We start from the raw sequence: 19,411 nt of genomic DNA on the forward strand, positions 1-19,411 counted from the left end.
CAGGTCTGACCTCTCGTAACCCCGGTGGGGCGTGGAGCTCGCGCGGGTCGCCCCAGGACAGCAGCCCCCGCCCGGCCCCTGGCTGCAGGCTCAGCGACTTCTGCCCGCCCTGCAGGGTACTGGGCCCCCCACAGCCCAGGCAGCTCTGAAACTGCCCGTGCAGAGCTGCTGTCCCCCCCAACCACACACACGCTCCGCAGGTGGCCAGGGAGCCCACACCCTGCCCTGGGGCTCTGCTCCCCAGCCCAGGGGGCAGTAAGCCCAGCACAGAAGCAGCTGTAAAAGTTATGTTTATTCCCCCTCTCTGCTAGCAGCAGGGCAGCCATCTAGGATGGAAGCTTTTCCCCAGTGGCCTCGGCCTTGGCCTCCTCGGCCTTGGTGGCCTCGGGACGGCTCTCTGGGCCAGAATCGCTGGCCCCAGGCAGCGTGGTGGCAGAGGTAGTGCTCTTGGTGCTCCTTATGGAATCACGCCGGCTACCAAAGATGGAGACACGTCTCCAGATGACGCGGATCTTGAGGCTCTCAGATGAATGCACCTCTGGGGTTGGGTCTGCGATCCGCAGCTGCTGCTTGCACCTAGGCCTGAGCTTGCTGTCTGCAATGGAGGAGCGTAGGCTATCAGCATGTTGACCAGACCACATGCATACCCCAGGCGTCACCCATCCTTCCTTTTTGTTGGAATTATTTATGCAGGATATTGTCATGACACTGATTTAACCATAAATTTCTTTATTAAATCCAAAGGCCAAATGGTATTTATACAATTGCTGTAAACATGCCTACAAACCGCAAATAATAAGCAATTTACCACATCCAGACAATAACAAAACATTTATAAGCCTTTGATCAAGATACTTACAAATGGGCTAAACCCCATGGGTACATATACCCACATTGGTCAGCTCCAATATAGCCAGGCAGGTATTAGCAAATAACCCTTTAAGACTTAACTTTTTTCTACCCTTTAACTAATAAGTGATATCTGTGCCAGGTACTGACTTCAGCTAAAAAACAGTTGGAGACAGGTCACCCTTAATCCCAGTCTTAATTCAGATAAGATTACAAACTCCTTTCTCCCCCAGGTCTTTCCTCTCTATCTGTCCCCTCCTTCCTGCTGTCCAACAGTTTTTCCTTTGGACCTGGGTTTACATGGGCCCTAATTTTTGCGATAACACTGGTGTGGGAAGGGCCATGTTAGCTCATTGTAAAACAGATTCTCTTTGTTTTATTTAAAACCACCTGAGTCACCCCTAACAGTCAGAGGCCCTCTTTTCAGAAATGTCTCCTTATTTCATTAGTTATTCTTTGAACCAGATATGCTCCCTACTTCATGCCTTCTGGCCCTGTAACTAATTACTTTCAAGGCCTTTCTTTACAACACACATTTCTTCAGCCAAACCTAAGGTAACTTGAATTCCCTAATTTTTATTTATTCTACATTCCCCACTTTGAAACCCTACATACATGTGGGTTTTACTACATTAAGCATTCAAACATACTTCTACAATTTTATACAACTGCCAAACTTTGCAATATAGAATTAGAATAATCACCACAATAACACTGGTAATTACCAAAATGTTAAATGACCGCCATTACTATGGATGTGTAGTCCCACATTATAAGATTGCTTTGCCATTACCAGCACAGATAGTTTTTGCTTCACCAACTTCCCAGCAGCATCTCAGCTGTACTGTGCAATTTGGAGATTGCTCCCCCAGAGTGTATTTACATGCTGACAAGGGTCAGTAAGATATTACACCTGTCTATGTAAGTGTCCTCCAAATGTAAACAGCAGTCCAGTTCTGGGGCTTTCCAAACCTTGTAATTGCCATGCAACACCATATGTGTTGTAGAGCTTTCCAGTACTCCCACTGTTAACACTCTGGCCAAGGCTTTTTTCCCCACAAACTTCATGGTATTGGACTCTTGTTCCTTTCTCACCCTGCACCAATGAGGATTACCTCCCTTGTACCTAATCTTTAAGTTTTCTGTGGTCATAAAAGAGGGCAACCTTCTTTGTTCTGTCACTTAAGGATGCTTTTATTTTATACAGCATGTATTTACAATATACTATGCATATTATTGCTTTTGCTTTTTACCTTTCATGATAGCGACTTAATTTTACCTTGTGCATTTCAAAAAAAGAAAAAAAAATTAAATTACATCATGCTTTTTCTCAATATATTCTTTACTTTCTTCATTTTTAAGATACAATACCCTAGATGCTACCTCTTTTTGAAAACACTTCCTCATTTAATCATAGAACTAAAAGGGACCTGGACAGGTCATCCAGTCCAGTCCCCTGCACTCGTGGCGGGACTAATTATCTAGACCAGTGGTTCTCAAAGTTCAGGGAAAGCCCCTGGCGGGCCGGACCAGTTTTTTTAACTGCCATGTCCGCAGGTTCAGCCAATCGCAGCTCCCACTGGCACTTCCCACTGCGGGAAGTGGCGTGGGCCAAGGGACGTGCTGGCCGCCCTTCCTGCAGCTCCCATTGGCCTGGAGCGGCAAACCGCAGCCAGTGAGAGCCGCGATCGGCCGAACCTGCAGACGTGGCAGGTAAACAAACCAGTCCAGCCCACCAGGGGCTTTCCCTGAACAAGCGGCGGACCGGCTTTGAGAACCACTGATCTAGACCATTCATGACAGGTGTTTGACTAACCTGCTCTTGAAAATCTCAAGTGATGGAGATTCCACAACCTACCTAGGCAATTTATTCCAGTGCTTAACCACCCTGACAGGAAGTTTTTTCTAATGTCCAATCTAAACCTCCCTTGCTGCAATTTAAGCCCATTGCTTCTTGTCCTATCCTCAGAGGTTAAGAAAAACAATTTTTCTTCCTCCTCCTTGTAACAACCTTTTACATACTTGAAAACTTATCATGTCCCCTCTCAGTCTTCTCTTTTCCAGACTAAACAAACCCAGTTTTTTCAGTCATCCCTCATAGGTCATGTTTTCTAGACCTTTAATAATTTTTGTTGCTCTTCTCTGGACTTTCTCCAGTTTGTCCACATCCTTTCTGAAATGTGGCACCCGGAACTGGAGCCCTAATCAGGGCAAAGTAGAGTTGAAGAATTACTTCTTGTGTCTTGCTTACAACACTCCTGCTCATACATCCCAGAATGATGTTTGCTTTTTTTGCAAAAGCATTACACTGTTGATTCATATTTAGCTTGTGGTCCACTATGACCCTCAGAGCCCTTTCCACACTACTCCTTCCTAGGCAGTCATTTCCTATTTTGTATGTGTGTAACTGATTGTTCCTTCCTAAATGGATGCAATCTTTCTGCTGCTAGCTTCTGTTAAAATGCATATTCCCACAGCCACTCTATGTCAGCTTGATTTCAAAGTGACATACCAGTCCCAAATAGTTTAGCTTCGATGCCAATTTTATTAGTTCCCTCCAGTTTTGCTGCTGCCCCTCCATGGCAGGTTTAAGCATTTTAAAGTTTAAATTTTTGTCCATAAAGTCCTTTTAATAGTATTTAAGCATTTTTGACCAAATTCCAGTGACTGCAAATGAGTGAAATTCAATAAAGCTGGTGCATGAATAAGCTAACCATTATTATACAGTATCTCCTTAATGGATTTAACCCTAAGCCATTATTTGGATTTGTTTTCATTTTAAGGCATTTTAATCTTGTATTCAATTAGCTTTAGTAGAATTATTCTTTTTCTATTTATAAAACACTGCCATGTAGGTTTTCACTCCCTTAATAACATTTACTTTACACGACAGTTAAACAAAACTTTTGGACAGATTTTTAATGGTTAAGCTCCGTTTCTTATATTCACTAATCTTCCTTGGTTCTGGGTTGGCTTCTGTTTCCAAAGTACACAGCCATCTGAAAAAGAAAAAACAACCTATTCTGGCTCCTCTTTGGAGCTTTTATAGGATTTTATTGAAATAAATCATTTATGTTTCTTTTACCCCTTTTACATATTCCATGGGGGAAATGCACATTCCTTCCATACTTTAACTTGAATTTTTTATTTTCTATAACATTATATTAGCCATATATCAATTTTCATGTGAAGTGTAACTGTTTTGTGTTTACAGAATTTCCATGTACTCTTACCAAAGTGACTGATACTTAGAGCCACCTTAAGGCTCCCTGTTCCTACATTGTTTCTTTTGTATTCCTTTCTGCTGCTGTTGCCCCAGGAGTGCACTGTCTCTTCATTCTTTTACCTGCTGTTTTATTACTACAATAGGATCAGGGTCTCTCCCCACTAGCCAGGTTCTGGCCGCCCCTGCCACATCCTCTAGCCCTTATTTAGAAGGATCTTTAACTTTATAAAAGCATTGAGGTACCCAAAGGTTTAAATGCTAAATAGCAAAGCTAAATAACACGAGCTACCTGTGTTTGGCAAAAAGCGTCTGTCTGTTTTGCAACTTTGAATGAAAAATTCAAACAGATTTTTAGTGAAATCTTTTAAAACCAACTTATTTTAAACCACACAAAATAGGGTTCTACAAACCAGGAGCGCTAGTTTAGGGCCTTAAAACCTTACATAATTACACAAATTTATTTCCATTTTTTAAAAAACATGTTTGTTTAACTCTCCTTGCACTGCTCTAATTATTTTTAGACAACCATGCCGCGATTACATTCCCCACTGGTAAATTTGGAGGCAGTCGAGTTCCAGTGGAACCCCCTTATTTCCATTTAGTGATTTTGAATAAATTGTCCATAGTCAAATTATGCAAATCAGATTGTCTCTGTAGTCTCTGCAGCAGTCACGTACAATTGATTATTTACAGACCGTTCTTGGGAAAGTGGCCCATTTTCCTTCAGAATGGCTGTAAAGGCTTCTAGGGACAAAACCACAGAGGTGGTAGTCCTCACCACCTATGCAGTGTTAATTTGCACAACAGTTCCTTTTAGCTCCTTGCTCTTTTTCCTTAAATCACTTATCTCCCAAAGTGACACATCAGATGATTTCTTGGTTACTAGCTTAACTTTGTGCTTTTTTGCACCTATTCTGTAACCACAACTACTGTTCTCTCCATGGTCTCCCTTGGGCATTACTCTTTAAAATTCCAATGGCCGTCAATGGACCTCTGCCATGCCCTGCCAATAATTTATCTATTTACGGCATTCAACAGACCTTTGTTGTGCTCTGCCCGGAATTTATTTGTGGCATTCATAAGAACATAAGAATGGCCATACTGGGACAGACCATTGGTCCACCTAGCCCAGTATCCTGTCTTCCAACAGTGGCCAGTGCCAGATGTTTCAGATGGAAGGAACAGAAAAGGGCAATTTACTGAGTGATCCATCTCCTGTTGTCCAGTCCCAGCTTCTGGCAGTCAGACGTTTAGGGACACCCAGAGCATGGGCTTGCATCTCTGACCATTTTGGCTAATAGACATTGTTGGACCTATCCTCTATGAGCTTATCTAATTCTTTTTTTTTAATCTAGTTTTACTTTTGGCCTTTGCAGCATTCCCTGGCAATGAGTTCCACAGGCTGACTGTGCATTGTGTGAAGAATGGATCCCTGCTGTGCTCCGCCAAGCATTCTTTTACATAGGTATCCAAACTACTTCTCTCTATTCCCCTTATGTTACTGAATTGCTCTTTGGGAGAGAATTCTCTACTGGCAGTATAGAATTAGACTTATTACTGTATATATACAGTAAAAGCTGTGTTATCCGGCACTTTACCTACCGGAAAGCTCTATAAACCAGCATTTCTGATCTTCATTGAAAGTCCAGTTTATAGTCCGGTTGGTGCGGGTCTGGCAGGCTCCCTACCTGCCTCCACATGGCTCCTTGGAAGCAGCAACATGTCCCTACTGCTCCTAGGCGGAGGAACGGCCACAAGGGGTTTGGAGTGTGGGAGGGGGTACAGAGCGCAGGCTCTGGGAGGGAGATTGGGTGCGAGAGGGGGCACAGGACAGGGGGTTGGGGCGCAGGAGGGGATGCAGGGTGCCTGATCCGGGCAGCACTCACCTCATGAATCTCCCTGCGACCTGTCCCTGCTGTTCATAGGCAGAGGTGCAGCTAGGCGGCGCTGTATGCTGCCTCTGGCCACAGGCACCACCCCTGCAGCTCCCATTGGCCTTGGTTCCTGGTCAATGGGAGCTGTGGAGCCAGTACTCAGGGCAGGATGGGGGCAGTACACAGAGCCACCTAACCATGACCCTGCCTAGGAGCAGCAGGGACATATTGCCACTTGCACGGAGCCACCCAAGGTGAGCACTGCCTGGATCCAGCAGCCGCACCTCCTTCCCCCTCCCCAACCCTCTGCTCCCTCTCCAGCCCTAAACCCTCCCCCACACCCACACATACACTCAGAGTAATAAGGCACCGGGACCAGATGGTATGCACCCAAGAGTTCTGAAGGAACTCAATAATTAAACTACAGAACTACTAACTGTGGTATGTAACCTATCGCTTAAGTCAGCTCCTGTACCAGATCACTGGAGGATAGCTAATGTGATAGCAATTGTTTAAAAAAAGTCTCCAGAGGTGATCATAGCAATTACAGGCCAGTAAGCCTAACTCAATACCAGGCAAATTGGTTGAAACTATAGTAAACTACAGAATTATCAGACACGTGGATGAATACAATTTGTTGGGGGAAGAGTCAACACAGCGTTTGTAAGGGACATCATGCCTCACCAATCTATTTGAATTCTTTGAGGTCAACAAACACATGCACAAGAGTGATCCAGTGGATACAGCGTATTTGGACTTTCAGAAAGTCTTTGACAAGGTCCCTCGCCAAAGGCTCTTAAGCAAACTTAGCAGTCATGGGATAAAAGGAAGGTCTTCTCATGGATCAGTAACTGGTTAAAAGACAGGAAACAAAGGTAGGAATAAATGGTCAGTTTTCAGAATGGAGCGAGGTAAATAGTGGGGTCCCCCAAAGATCTGTACTGGGACCAGTGCTGTTCAACATATTTATAAATGATATGGAAAAGGGGGTGAACAGTGAGGTGGCAATGTGTAGATTTTACAAAATTATTCAAAATAATTAAGTCGAAAGCAGACTGCGAAGAGCTACAAAGGGATCTCACAAAACTGGATGTCTGGGCAACAAAATGACAAATGAAATTCAGTGTTGATAAATGCAAAGTAATGCATATTGGAAAACATAATCCCCACTACACATACCAAACAATGGAGTCTAAATTAGCTCTTACCACTCAAGAAAGAGATCTTGGAGTCATTGTGGAGAGTTCTTTGAAAACATCCGCTCAATGTGCAGCAGCAGTCAAAAAAGTGAACAGAATGTTAGGAACCATTAGGAAAGGGATAGACAATAAGACAGAAAATATCATAATGCCACTATATAAATCCATAGTATGCCCATATCTTGAATACTGCGTGCAGTTCTGGTCACCGCATCTCAAAAAAGATATTAGAATTGGAAAGGGTACAGAGAAGGACAAAAAATTATTAGGAGTATGGAACAGCTTCCATCTGAAGAGAGATTAAAAAGACTGGGAGTGTTCAGCCTGGAAAAGAGACAACTAAAAGGGGATATGATCGAGGTCTACAAAATCATGAATACTGTGGAGAAAGTGCATAAGGACGTGTTATTTACCCTTTCACATAACACAAGAACCGGGGGTCACCGAATGAAAGTAATAAACAGCAGGTTTAAAACAAACAAAAGAAAATACAATTTCACACAACACACAGTAAACCTGTGGAACTCATTGCCAGGGGATATTGTGAATGCCAAAACTATAACTGGATTAAATAATGAATAGATAATTCCTGGAGAATAGGTCCAGGAATGGTTATTACCCAAAACGGTCAGGAATGCCACCCCACACTCTGGGTGTCCTAATTCTCTTAACTGTGAGAAGCTGGGAGGAGACAACAGGAGATGGAACACTTGATAATTGCCCCCTTCTTCTAGTCATTCCCTCTGAAGCATCTGGCATTGGCCACAGTCAGACGACAGGATACTAGGCTAGACAGACCATTGGCCTGACCCCGTATGGCCATTCTTATGTTAGCCCCAGAGCATTGGTCGCAACCCCTTCACTCTGGAGTTTAGAACAACTGAAATTATTGTCATTTGTCCTGCCACGGGTGCCAAAACATTGGAATTATTATTTATGCAGGCTATTATCAGGATACTGATTTAACTATAAATTCCTTTATTAAATCCAAAGGCCAAATGATATTTATACAATTGCTCTAAACAAATTGCCTACAAAGCCTAAATAATAAGCAATTTACCACATCCAGACAATAACAAAACATTTATAAGCATCTGATTAAGAGAATTACAAATGGGCTAAACATGGGTTCATATGGGCCCTACGTTTTTCAGTAACACTGGTGTGTGGAATGGGAAGGGCCATGTTGGCTTATTGTAAAACAGATTCTCTTTGTCTTATTTAAAACCATCTGCAGTCACCCCTATCAGTCAGAGGCCTTCTCTTCAGAAATGTCGCCTTATTTCATTAGTTATTCTTTGAACCAGACATCCTCCCTACTTCATGTCTTCTGGCCCTATAGCTCATTACCTTCAAAGCCTTTCTTTACAACACATTTCTTCAGTCAAACTAAAGCTAACTTTAATTCTCTAATTTTATATTTATTCTATACCTTTACAAGCTCTAAGATAAGGCAAATGAAGAGCCATCATGAAGCAGTGTCGTCCAGTGGGAAGCTGGGGATCCAGAGCTCCTGGGTTCTACTCCTGGCTCTAGGAGAACAGTGGGGTCTAGCTGGTCACAGCGGTGGGATAGCTAGGCATCAGAATGCCTGGATTCCCCTCTGCTCTGGGTACAGTAGGGATGGGAATTTCCCCAGCGAATAAACCCAAAGACACAGAGTGCAATGTGGACTGCGACCCCAGCAGACCCAGGGGTAGGAGCGTGACCTGGAGGGAGCAGGGGCCAAAGGAGCCCCTCAGATGGACAGACTGACAGAGATTTCTATCTATCAGGGAGCAGCATGAAGGACCCAGTATCCTTCCCCTGTAGGGACTCCATCCCCCATGTTTCAGAGTAGCAGCCGTGTTAGTCTCTAAGATGCCACCAGTACTCCTTTTCTTTTTGCGAATACAGACTAACCAATTTATTTGAGCATAAGCTTTCGAGAGCTACAGCTCACTTCATCGAATGCATAAACCATGTGTACACCCCCCTTCCTTGCGGATGCCCCATGATCCCCCTCTCCCCAATGCAGGAAACCCCTGAAGATCCCCTACACGTGTAGCCCCACCCCCTGCACAGCCTCCCCCTAGAAGCCTACGTGTAGACCCCTCCTTTCCTCGCCCAGAGGTTACCCGGGCCTGCAGTTCCCGCGCCTGCAGGGACCCCCCCCGCGTAGCCCCCCCAAGGCAGTAATCTCACCTGCAGTGTCGCTGGGCGCCTCTGCTCCGTCCGACCCCTCGGCGCGGGCCCGGCGGCCGGAGTGCATGCAGCCCATGGGTGCGCTGCCGCCGCCTGGAGCCCTCGGCTCCGGACGCCGCGCGCTCCCCGGGCGCTTTGTGAGGTCAGCGCCCGGCGGCACCTCCCCGTCGCAGTCTCCAGGGGACGGCTTGGCCCGGAGCACGGCCCCGGTTCCTAGCGTGGGGACCCGCTGCACTCAGCGCCCCGCCCGGCTCGGGCCTGCCCCCACGGACCCCTCCCAGCGGCCCCGGCTGCACCACGCCCGGGGGCACGGCCCCGCCTCCGGCTCCTCCACGGCGGCTCCCGGCTGCGTCTCCCACGTGTCCCGCCCGCCCCAGGTGAGACTGGCCCCCTGGGGGCAGAGGCTCCTCAAGGAGGGGCCATGTAGGAGACTCCACTGCTGGGGGCAGGGCAGAGAGGGGTGAGCCAATAGCATGGGCACAGAACAGCTCCATGGGGGGGGGGGATCTATGTACAGGGGCCCCTCCCCCAATACCCACCTTGGGGGCAGTCCTCCCCACACAGGCACTGGACTCACAGGCAGAGTAGGGCTCACCCCCCACGCACAGACACACACACCTCCAGGACAAGGCACAGTTATAGGTTCTTTTTACACTGCTGTGTGATGGCCATTACAGCTTGGGGATGCAGAGGCAAGGTCCAAATCCCTCACCCCAAGTATCTGCTCCTCTCCCAACCCATCACCAGCTGGGCCATGGAACGGGCCTTAATAGATACAGCTCTGCCCTCCAGCCCCTTAGTGGGCTGTGGCTGCCCCCAACCCAACCCGCCTGTGCATGTATGTTTGTCCCAGCTGGGGCACATTCTCTAAGAGGTTAGGACCCTGCCAACCCCAAGCTAGGGCTGGCACATTTCCACCCCTCCTCCACCCCAATCCCTTTCAGCCACAGGGGAGAGGCTGGTGCCCCTGGTGAGCAGAGACATGAAGCTTCCCTTCCCCTTGTCCAAGTTGTAGTCCCTATGGCCAGGGTGGGGAGCGAGTTCATTATGCTTTCTGGCTTGGGCACAGGCTCCCCACTTGCCCCCCTCAAGGCCCAGCGCTTGTTCTCTTCTGCTTCTTGGGCCGCTTGCCTAGCTGGGTCTCCCGGACCTGGGGGTCCATATTGCGCTTGAGCACTGTTTTGGTAGCCACCGTCTCCATGCCATCCCACAGCTCATCTTCTTCCTCCTTCACATCTGCTTGGGGGGCTGCAGGTTCAGGCTCTTCATCCTGGGGGGGAGGCAGTCAAAGCAAGTAGCACCCCCTGACTAGGTGAAGGAGCCTCCATGGAAGAACAAGGGAAGGGTCCCTACCCACCACCTTAAGCAGGTTTAGGGGAGCAGGAGGCCCCAGCCCTGGGGTCTCTCCCCAGCTCCCTGCCCCCAACAGCCCAATAACAATGCAGCCAGGAGAGAGGCAGCAAAGGTGCAGCAACCCCACCAATGGAGCTCCCACCACACTCACCTCCCACTTCTCACGGCTGGTCAGCAGCACGCAGTTCAGCCGGGACTTCAGATACACCTGCAAACAACGGGGGTTAGAGATCAGGATACAGCAACAAGTCCATAAGGAAGAGGGAATCACTGCAGCTCCAGCCTCTCCCAGCAGGGGGTGGGGCAGGAGCAATGGCAGCTGAGGCACTACCAGCAGGGGTGCTGTGCATGGGGTGGGCAAGGGCGCAGCTCTCACCTTGTGTACCAGGCGTTTGTCCTCGATATTATGTACCCGCAGGAAGCGGTCAAGGCCACAGGAAGCCACGAGTGGGAGGGTTGGGTGACACTGGACGCTGCGCACGCTTCCAGCAAAGCCCTTCAGGCATTTCACCAGCCGTCCTGCCACAGAGGGAGATGGATCATCACTGAGCCAGCCCCCAGGCTCACCCCCAGATATCCAAGCTAGAGGGTCCAGTAGCATCCTCTCCACTGACTCAACCCCAACCCAGCCTCCACCTCCTAACTCCCCACCCCCATGAATCCGTCCTCCACCCCCATAGGCTTCTCCCCTACCCCAAGAGGAACACCATTCCCCCTCCCCTACAGAACCCCATACTCCCTCCCAACATGAGCTCCCCATACCCTGTGGCTGGCAGCAGCAAAGCATTGTGGGCTGCAGCCATGCCCCAGCTCACCTTGCCGCAGGTCGATGACAGCCATGTCCCCATGCGAGCTGCCTACCACTACAGAGCTGCAAGGAGATGGTTATCAGACACAGGCAGGACGCGAGCCACCACTCTAACTCCCCACCCCATGGTCCCAGGGACACCCACTGCCCAGCCGAACTTCTGCACTCCACCACCCACCAAGGAGCCATCAGCAACTCCTTCCCCTCCACCCCTCTCTCCACACAGATCTGGGAACAGACCCCCAGGAGCCAGACTCCCAGCCCCCCTGCTCTAACCCAGGAGCCAGTGCTGCCTCCCACCAAACAGAACCAAATGGAGGTCTGGTGCTGAGCTCTGAATAACTCTCAGCTGCCTGCCCTTGGCATTCGTTGTTGGTGCCTCACCCCAGGTCACAGAGCCACTGCCCTGCCCTATCCTCCCCCAACTGTGTTCAGTTCCTCCTCCCCCTCAGCAGGGAGAGTGACTCACTCAGCAGCAGGGGTGAGGGAGAGGGCTGTGAGGGGGTACTCCCCATAGGTCGCCTCCAGCACAGGGCGCCGCTGTGGGGAGCTGGGGTCGTACAGCCGCACCTGCGAGAGACATAGAGGGCATCTAAGTGGCCCTGCACACCCCCTCCCTGGCAGGCAACCACTCTGCCCCAAGCAGGTGAGCTGGGGGCATCAGAGGTCAGCTGTCAGGATACGAACCCTCCAAACACCTGAATGCCCCTCCCCCCAGCTCCTCCACCCCTCCATCCTCTGCACCTCAAACCAATTCCCCTTCCCTCCCCCAGGCTCCTCCGGCCCTGCATCCAATGAACCTCAGACCCTGCTCCTCTTCCCCATCTGCCCAACCCTTCCAAACCCCAATCTAACACCTCTATTGCTCAACCCTTCCCTCCATTTCCCCAGCTCCGCAATCCCCCTGCACCTCAGACCCTGATATTCCCTTCCCCAACCCCTTCAGACCCCAATCCTACATCCCTATCACACCAACTATTTCCCTCCATTCCCCCTGCTCCACAATCCCCTATCCATTTGCACCTCAGACTGATCCCCTTTCCCATCTCCCCCTCCCCAGGTCCCCCTCCCTCAACTCCCAGCCTCTCAGACCCCAGTCTGCTCATCCCTCCCCCTCTGCGGGCTCCCCAGACCATGATCCATTTCCCACCTCAACCCAGCTCCCTCCCCCGACGTCCTCCAGAATCCAATCCTCCTACCTACATCCTCCTCCAGACCCTAATCCCCCCTACCCCCCTGCAGACTGCAGACCCTGCAGTGCATCCCAATCCACCCCTCAGGATCCTACCTGGTGGTGCCCAGTGCAGGTGACAATCTTCTCAGAGCCAGGTAGAAACTGCAGGTCACGCTCCCAGACAGGCACCCGGAGATTGAGCCAGTCATTCCGCACCTGCAGAGAGGGGCAAGGCGGGGTAAGTGGAACCAAAAGGCCTGGGCTCGGTTTGCTCCCACATGGCCCGAGAGGGCGCTGGGCTCCGGGGAGCAACAGGAGATGAAACGTAGATCTTGCCAGGGATTTGGGGGAGAGACGGAGGGAGGAAGAATGTGTATAGTGGGGCTCAGGATCAGGGAACAAGGAGTGAGGTTAGGACAGACTCTCCCCCAACGGGGTAGGAGATAGACTTAGGGCCAGGCCAAGGGCTTCCCTCGCCCCAAGGCAGCCAGGGCAGATGCTGATAGAGGGTATGGCCAGGTGGGAGTAGGGCAAGGGCTCCCTAGACCATGGGCTGGTAGGGGACATGTCTAGGGCAAGCACTCACATTTTTGGCACGGAAGATGGGTTCCTCAGGCTGGTGCAAGTCCCAGACCTTCAGAGCGTTCTCCTTCCCACCTGTCCCCACACACTGCGGCTGGGCCGGGTTCTGGCGCATACAGCACACGCCAGCCCCCACTTGGGTTTCCACCTAAATGGGGCAGCAGAAAAGAGAGAGTTATGATACCCCACTGTGCGGGAGTCCTGGCAGGACTGAGATCCACTGCACTTACCCCTCCCCACAGAGCAAACAGGAATTGTCCCCACACAGCTCAGCTCCCTGGGACCAGCCTGGGAGAACAGTGTTAGCCCTAATCCGGCTCAGATTCCTTCCCAATGCAGCATCCTCCACTTAGCCTTACCCCACCACCAACCCAGCATCCACTGCCCTCGACCTCTCCCCATACGAGCCTTACGTTTTCAGCATCCCGCCAGACCTTGAGGAGACCAGACTCCACACAGGTGATGATGGAACTGCACATGCCGGCCAAATTGTGGGGGGGTGAAGAGGGAGAAAATCCAGGTAGGGAGGAGAGAGAAATAAATCATTGTTAGTTTCCAACAGCAGGCACAGGCCACACTCACTACTGGAATTAGGGGGTGAAATGGATGGATGAACAGGCAGACAAGGAGTGGGTGTCACAAAGGGAACTCGAATATCCTGCCTAAAGAGAGTGAAAGAAATGCTTCTCACCGCTCTACCCCACAATGGGTGTATTTGTTTTTGGAAGCAGGGTAGTGAGCCATCCAACATCAGCTGCTGTAAGAGACAGGACAGCAGGCTAGATGGGGCCATTGGTCTGATCCAAAGGTAGGGGTGTGCATGCATGTTGTGATATGAGGTTCAAGGAGCTCCCGGGTCTAACCTGGAAGTGGCAGGGAGCAGGAAAGGGTAAATGATCTAATCCAGGGGGTGGCTGCGTGAGACCCAGGGTTAGATGGATCTACAGGTCTGATAGGACAGAGAGGAGGAGACTTGGGGATAGAGGAGTCCCTGAGTCTGAGTCCCAGAAAGGAGAGAATATGAGCGACCTGGAGTTAGATAGGCCCGATCCCGGGAGAGGACGGGGGATGGGTGAAACCTGGGGTTAGATGGGCCCACAGATAAAAAGCTGGAGACAGGAACGAGGGAGCTGGGGGGCAGCTGCCAGGTTCGGGGCGCGGGACCCACCTGTCGTGCACGGCCAGGCCGCAGAACGAGCCCGCCCCGCCCAGACATTGCCGCGACTCTGTGAACTTTCCCTTCTCGGTGCTGAACAGCTTCACCGACCGATCCAGGCAGCCGACGAGGATCTGGGGAAGGAGAGTGGTCAGGAGGCGCCCCTGCTGCAGCCCGTCGCCCCGAGCCCCTCGGCTGCAGCCCCGGGCCCCTCACCTCGGACTCGGAGGGGTCCCCCCAGCACATGGCGCAGACGCCCTCATCCCGACGCAGCGCCGAGGCCGCCACGTAATTGGTGGCTTGTCTCCGCCGCAGGTTCACCCCTAGGAAAGAGACGAGAAATGGTCACAGCCGGGGGCAGTGGGGGAAATGGGACAAGACACAGCCCCCCCCCATCACGACCCCCTCCCCGATACCTTTCAGGATGCCAGTCTCGGATCCAACCCACACGTGATTCCACCGCGCAGAAGACGCCATCTTGCCCCGGTAATGCTCTCTATCCGCTCCGGCTCGCTTCCTCCTGTCTGTCCAGGTGGGTGGAGTGTGCTGAAAGAGAACGGAAGTGGTGCGGAGCCGGACCGCTTACGGTGTTACGCCGCAAGACGGATGCCTGTTAGACTGCGCGATGCGTGAGAGGTCCGGCTGAAGCCACTTCCGGTCTGTGGTGTCACACCGAACCCTTTCCTGCCTACACCTAGTGCTACTCGCAACGTTCCCCGCTGCTGCCTGTTCATTGTGCACCCTTCCCCCGACCGACCAACCCAGATTTTGTGAGTTGCTTGCGGAGATGCTGTGCAACCTTTTTGCCCCTCCCCACAGTGGGGAGAGTCTCCACTCTCTGCCCGCCTCCCACAGCGGCGGGGGGATCATAGCAGTAAGGGAGCCAGAGCAGTTGATGTAATTCAGGGGTTGAGGCAAGATTTGGGCTGGGGGAATCCCCGTCCACACATGATGGCACAGCTCAGAGTAGTAGTCCTGCAAGATGCTCAGCGACATGGAGCAGCGAGTCGTGGTGTCATGCCCCAAGCAGCAGCTGCACTCAAGGGTGCAGCCGAGAATGTGGAGTCAGGGAGCAGAGAGTGCCCTTTGTTGGCTGTTTAGATTCTGACCACTTTGGGGCAGGGACTGTCTCTTGTTGTGTCTGCCAGAGGACCCAATCTCAATCAGGGTCTGTGCAGTGCCCAGATCTTGGTTAGGATTTACGCAGCACCAAGCAAGAGGGGACCCAGATGTCAGTTGGAGTCTCTAGGCACTATTGTTATACACACGCTTGTAACTGATATGGGAGGAGACCCAGCACATTGTGTTGGTGCCTCGTTTTTTTTATATTTAACTCTAAATAAATATTAGACCAGGAGATTCAAACCTGGTTTATTAAATGTCAGTTAAATGAGCATTTGACACACACCCATAAAAAACTTTATTTACACTGGAGTTGCTGAACAACAACAATAATAATAATAGAACTTCACAACTGACAGAATAAGACAAAAACGGAAGGGAGAAGAGTCAGTCCAGCTGTGGCTGGAGTCTGACCTCCATGTATCTTCATTACTGAATGTCCCCACAGGCAGTAATGGCCCCTTCAGGTCAACGAGCTCCACCCTCTTCACATATATCTTATCTCACAGAGTAATCCCTCTTTGCCATTCTTGCAACTTCCTCATCTCTGCTGACATGGGTAGGAATTTCTGGCTTTGTCTGTATTTTGGTATGGGAAAGGATGCCTCAGACTGTTAAATCCACTAGGGATTTTGCTGTAGCTAATGTGGAAGGTGCTCAGATACTCAGGGGCTGGCAGAACCTAGGCATTCACACAATCCAGACCTCATCCACAGCAAGGATGGAAGAGAGACCTGATGACAAGGAATGGAAGGAACAGAAAGACAGCTGGAGCCACTCCAAGGGGTGGATTTATCCATCTATCCCTGGCCCCCATCACCATAGTATCTGGGCACTTCACCAGCTTTAATATATTTATCCTCATAGCCCCCTTAGGATGAAGGGTCATGCTATTATCCCCATTGAACTAATGAGGAACTGAGGCACATAGAAAGACTAAGTGACTTGCCCAAGCTCACACATGGAATCTGCGGAGGAACAGAAAATCAAACCCAGGTCTGTCAAGTCCCAGGCTAGCAAGCTAACCAGTGGGCCATGGTCCCTCCCTGCACCAGCTACTGCTGATACACAGAGAGAGGGTAGGGATTGTCAAGGAGGTCAGCAGATATGGTAGCATCAATCAGGGGCCATCTCAGCTCTACACCAACCCAGGATGGAAAAACTGCATGCCCGGGGGTCTCTGAATTTCTGTGAGCAGCACAAATACCATCCCTTATGGGGTCACAGTCTGTCCAGGCCCCTTCTCTGCAGGGTCAAGTTCCTCCCATCAGGCCCAGCACAGCATGGGGGTCTCAGCAAAGCCAGAGCAAGACCAGCGGCCTTTCAGGTTCCTGCTTCCCAGAGCCTGTGCATAAGCTGTGTTCTTGCTGCTAGCTGTCAGGGTGGGGCAGGCTGCACCACAGTGTGGCCAGGAAAGGTGGGCAGAGCAGTGCCAGGGGAGCAGGGCTGGGCAGGTAGCACCCCCAGGGCACATGGCCCAGACACAGAGCTCACCCACACCCTCCGCCTCCGCCTCCTGGAATGGCCTGGTGACATCAAAGCAAAGGCAGGTGTGTTGGCTTAGCAGCTCCAGGTCCCCACTGCCCATGCAGCCCTGCAGGTGCCTCTGGGGAGAGTGGGGTGTGTGTGTGTGTAATGAGCTTGTAGGGGCCTGCTCAGGCAGACACAGTGCCCGCTGCTGCAGGGGAGAGTGTGCTGGCATAGCTAGTTCCCCTCCCACAGAGCGGCTGCCACCATGGCGAGCAGGTCTCAGCTACTTAGTTCTGCCCTGACAGATGAGAGCCCGAGGGCTGGCTGCCAAGGCCCCTTTTAGCAGCAGGGTTGGCTGAGGTGGGAATTTGCCTCAGCTAATCCTGGGCTCCCCAAGGCCAGGCAGGCAGCTGTTGTGACAGGATCAGACAGGTTAACCCTCCCTGCTCACAGCATCTACTGCACCCAGGAACACGTCAGCCAGATGGCCAGCTGCAGGGGCTCCCCAGCAAAGTCTGAGTTGGGAGGAAGAGAGCTGGTGCTTCACAGCTCTGCCCACAGGGGAGATTGCTATACCCAGGCAGCTTTGGCTAAAGGCATCCCACACAGTTCAGGTGCCAAGCCAGCATCTCTGTAGCTTGAGGGGGCAGGGAGAGACCCCTAATGCTCTATAGCATGTACAAGACAGAATTTCTTCAGCATGAGGGGGGGCCCATCCCAGCTCTAAGCATGTCAGGCACCCAAAGGAGTCTGAGCCCAGCAGGAGGAGCTTGGCCCCATCCCACAGACAGCTCTTTCTTCTCTACAAGCTGATGGTGTTGTAGAAGCCATGCTTCAGCCCTAGCATGACACAGCCTAGGCAAGGCCTCACACCTGCCCCAGGCAGCTCTTGGAACACAGATCTCACAGCTTCCCAGCCAGGGTTCAGGCAGAGGACCCCACCCATCATAGGCATGGACTCCTCAGTGGTCCTGGAGCAGGCTGGGCCCAGACTAAATACAAGGGAGGAAAGTCTCCCTGACCCTGAAGTTGGGCTTAATAGCTTCTCTTAAGCAGAGAAATTGTCCAGTAAGATATTACTATGATGTTGCACTCCATATGCTTTATGAAAATATGCTTATGAATACAATGTAACAGGATATGCTTTATGCAGAAAGTCTCTTGCAAGGTATTACAATTCTTCTAATCTACTGTGTGTTCATCCTATTCGTTTGCATGTATTATTTCTCTGTCCGAAGTTAGAATAAGATAAGATAAACTTGTGCAGGGTTCTAGAGTCCCAAGCTGGCAGGGAAAAAGTGCTCAGGTAATTTCAGCACACCATGTGACAGTCCCAAGGGGATCTCTGTGACCAAACCAATCACAATTACCTCACCCACCTTGTCTAATATCCTGAGACAAACACTGCTACACCACATCCTTCACTCAGCATCAGAGGCAGAACTAGGAGCTGCTGTATGAGGGTCAGGGCCTTGCTCAGCTCTGGCTCATACAGCTACGCTGCAGAGAGTTGCAAGCCTGCCATTGCAGAAGTACCCAATCCATATTAGATGGCACCTCCATGTGGTTGGATCTGTGCAGCTGCTTAGAACCAGCTCAGCTACTGTGCCATCCTACTACAGCCGCTCACATAACAAGTCCAAGAAGTGGATGGGCAGTTAGTGCTGTGAACTAGGGTTCTGCTCTCAGCTGTACCCAAGCAGGACTCCACCCCTTTGTGCTTGTAAGGTAGTTTGTATTATGCTCCCACTCTGGGGCATGAGGGTTAATACCCTGGAGAAGGTAGATATAGCTCTGCACCATAGGGATATCCAAGAAGCCTTGACAGGAAGTGGAGCACCCTGAGCAAACAGACATAGGTGGCCCAGTTCCACCAGCTCACCCACTCAATTAAAGCTGAGTGAGCCAAGAGGAGTGTCTTAACTCACCTGCCTGTGCCAGCACACAGGTCAGTTCTAGGGCTTTGGGGGAGGGAAGAGTGACTAATGGGGGACTGAAGACATGCCAGGAGTCCCTTCAGCATGACACTCAAGGTATCACAGTGAAGATCCCCATTCCAGCCCTGTCACACAGCAGCCAGGTACTAGGCATTGCTCCTGCTCAGCACACTACCAGAAACCAGGAGCAGGGAGGTGCCCGCAACCCTGCTATTGTAAGCTCTATAACTTCAGGCTATGCAAGGGCTGAGTGGGTGCATTTAGTGTCCTGCCTCAGCTGTTAGCTGCAGATGGAGACTGCCCCATGGCATACAGGGCCACCTAGGCAGAAACCAGCAACTCTGCCCCTTGTGGAGACAGGAAGGAGCCCCATGGACCAGCTGGAATGGAGAGACCCCCCTGAACACTCTATGGGGTTTGCAAACCACAATAAGGCTCCTTTTCTTTAGCATAAGAGCCAGCCCACCTCTAAGCTTT

The 19,411-nt window shown here is 50.9% G+C and overlaps 2 protein-coding genes across 2 annotated transcripts; both read right to left on the reverse strand.

Annotated features, from left to right (window-relative positions):
- Positions 1-9: 9 nt before the first annotated feature.
- On the reverse strand, positions 10-9,835 carry LOC144267878 (uncharacterized). Its single transcript, XM_077822252.1, has 2 exons — positions 9,333-9,835; positions 10-595 (listed from the first exon to the last, which is right to left on the reverse strand). Exons 1-2 carry the CDS (start codon positions 9,406-9,408, stop codon positions 327-329), a joined length of 345 nt encoding a protein of 114 aa, XP_077678378.1. The 5' UTR covers positions 9,409-9,835; the 3' UTR covers positions 10-326.
- Positions 9,836-9,963: 128 nt separating this feature from the next.
- On the reverse strand, positions 9,964-14,941 carry WDR74 (WD repeat domain 74). The gene is made up of 11 exons (XM_077822251.1): positions 14,822-14,941; positions 14,622-14,728; positions 14,418-14,539; positions 13,663-13,720; positions 13,254-13,397; positions 12,782-12,883; positions 11,963-12,063; positions 11,501-11,556; positions 11,062-11,204; positions 10,837-10,893; positions 9,964-10,602 (listed from the first exon to the last, which is right to left on the reverse strand). Exons 1-11 carry the CDS (start codon positions 14,880-14,882, stop codon positions 10,420-10,422), a joined length of 1,134 nt encoding a protein of 377 aa, XP_077678377.1. The 5' UTR covers positions 14,883-14,941; the 3' UTR covers positions 9,964-10,419.
- Positions 14,942-19,411: the final 4,470 nt, after the last annotated feature.

Source organism: Eretmochelys imbricata, chromosome 7 (genome assembly GCF_965152235.1).
Source record: "Eretmochelys imbricata isolate rEreImb1 chromosome 7, rEreImb1.hap1, whole genome shotgun sequence".
NCBI classification, from domain to species: domain Eukaryota; kingdom Metazoa; phylum Chordata; order Testudines; family Cheloniidae; genus Eretmochelys; species Eretmochelys imbricata.

What these genes read in the sequence shown, in the direction of transcription:
- LOC144267878 (XM_077822252.1), bottom strand. Translation starts at nt 9,408, where the DNA reads ATGGGCTGCATGCACTCCGGCCGCCGGGCCCGCGCCGAGGGGTCGGAC. An exon ending in GGCGCCCAGCGACACTGCAG is followed by an intron (nt 596 to 9,332) that starts GTGAGATTACTG and finishes CCTCCATTGCAG; the next exon opens with ACAGCAAGCTCAGGCCTAGG.
- WDR74 (XM_077822251.1), bottom strand. Translation starts at nt 14,882, where the DNA reads ATGGCGTCTTCTGCGCGGTGGAATCACGTGTGGGTTGGATCCGAGACT. An exon ending in CGAGACTGGCATCCTGAAAG is followed by an intron (nt 14,729 to 14,821) that starts GTATCGGGGAGG and finishes TCTCTTTCCTAG; the next exon opens with GGGTGAACCTGCGGCGGAGA. An exon ending in CCAGCCGTGAGAAGTGGGAG is followed by an intron (nt 10,603 to 10,836) that starts GTGAGTGTGGTG and finishes CCTCCCCCCCAG; the next exon opens with GATGAAGAGCCTGAACCTGC.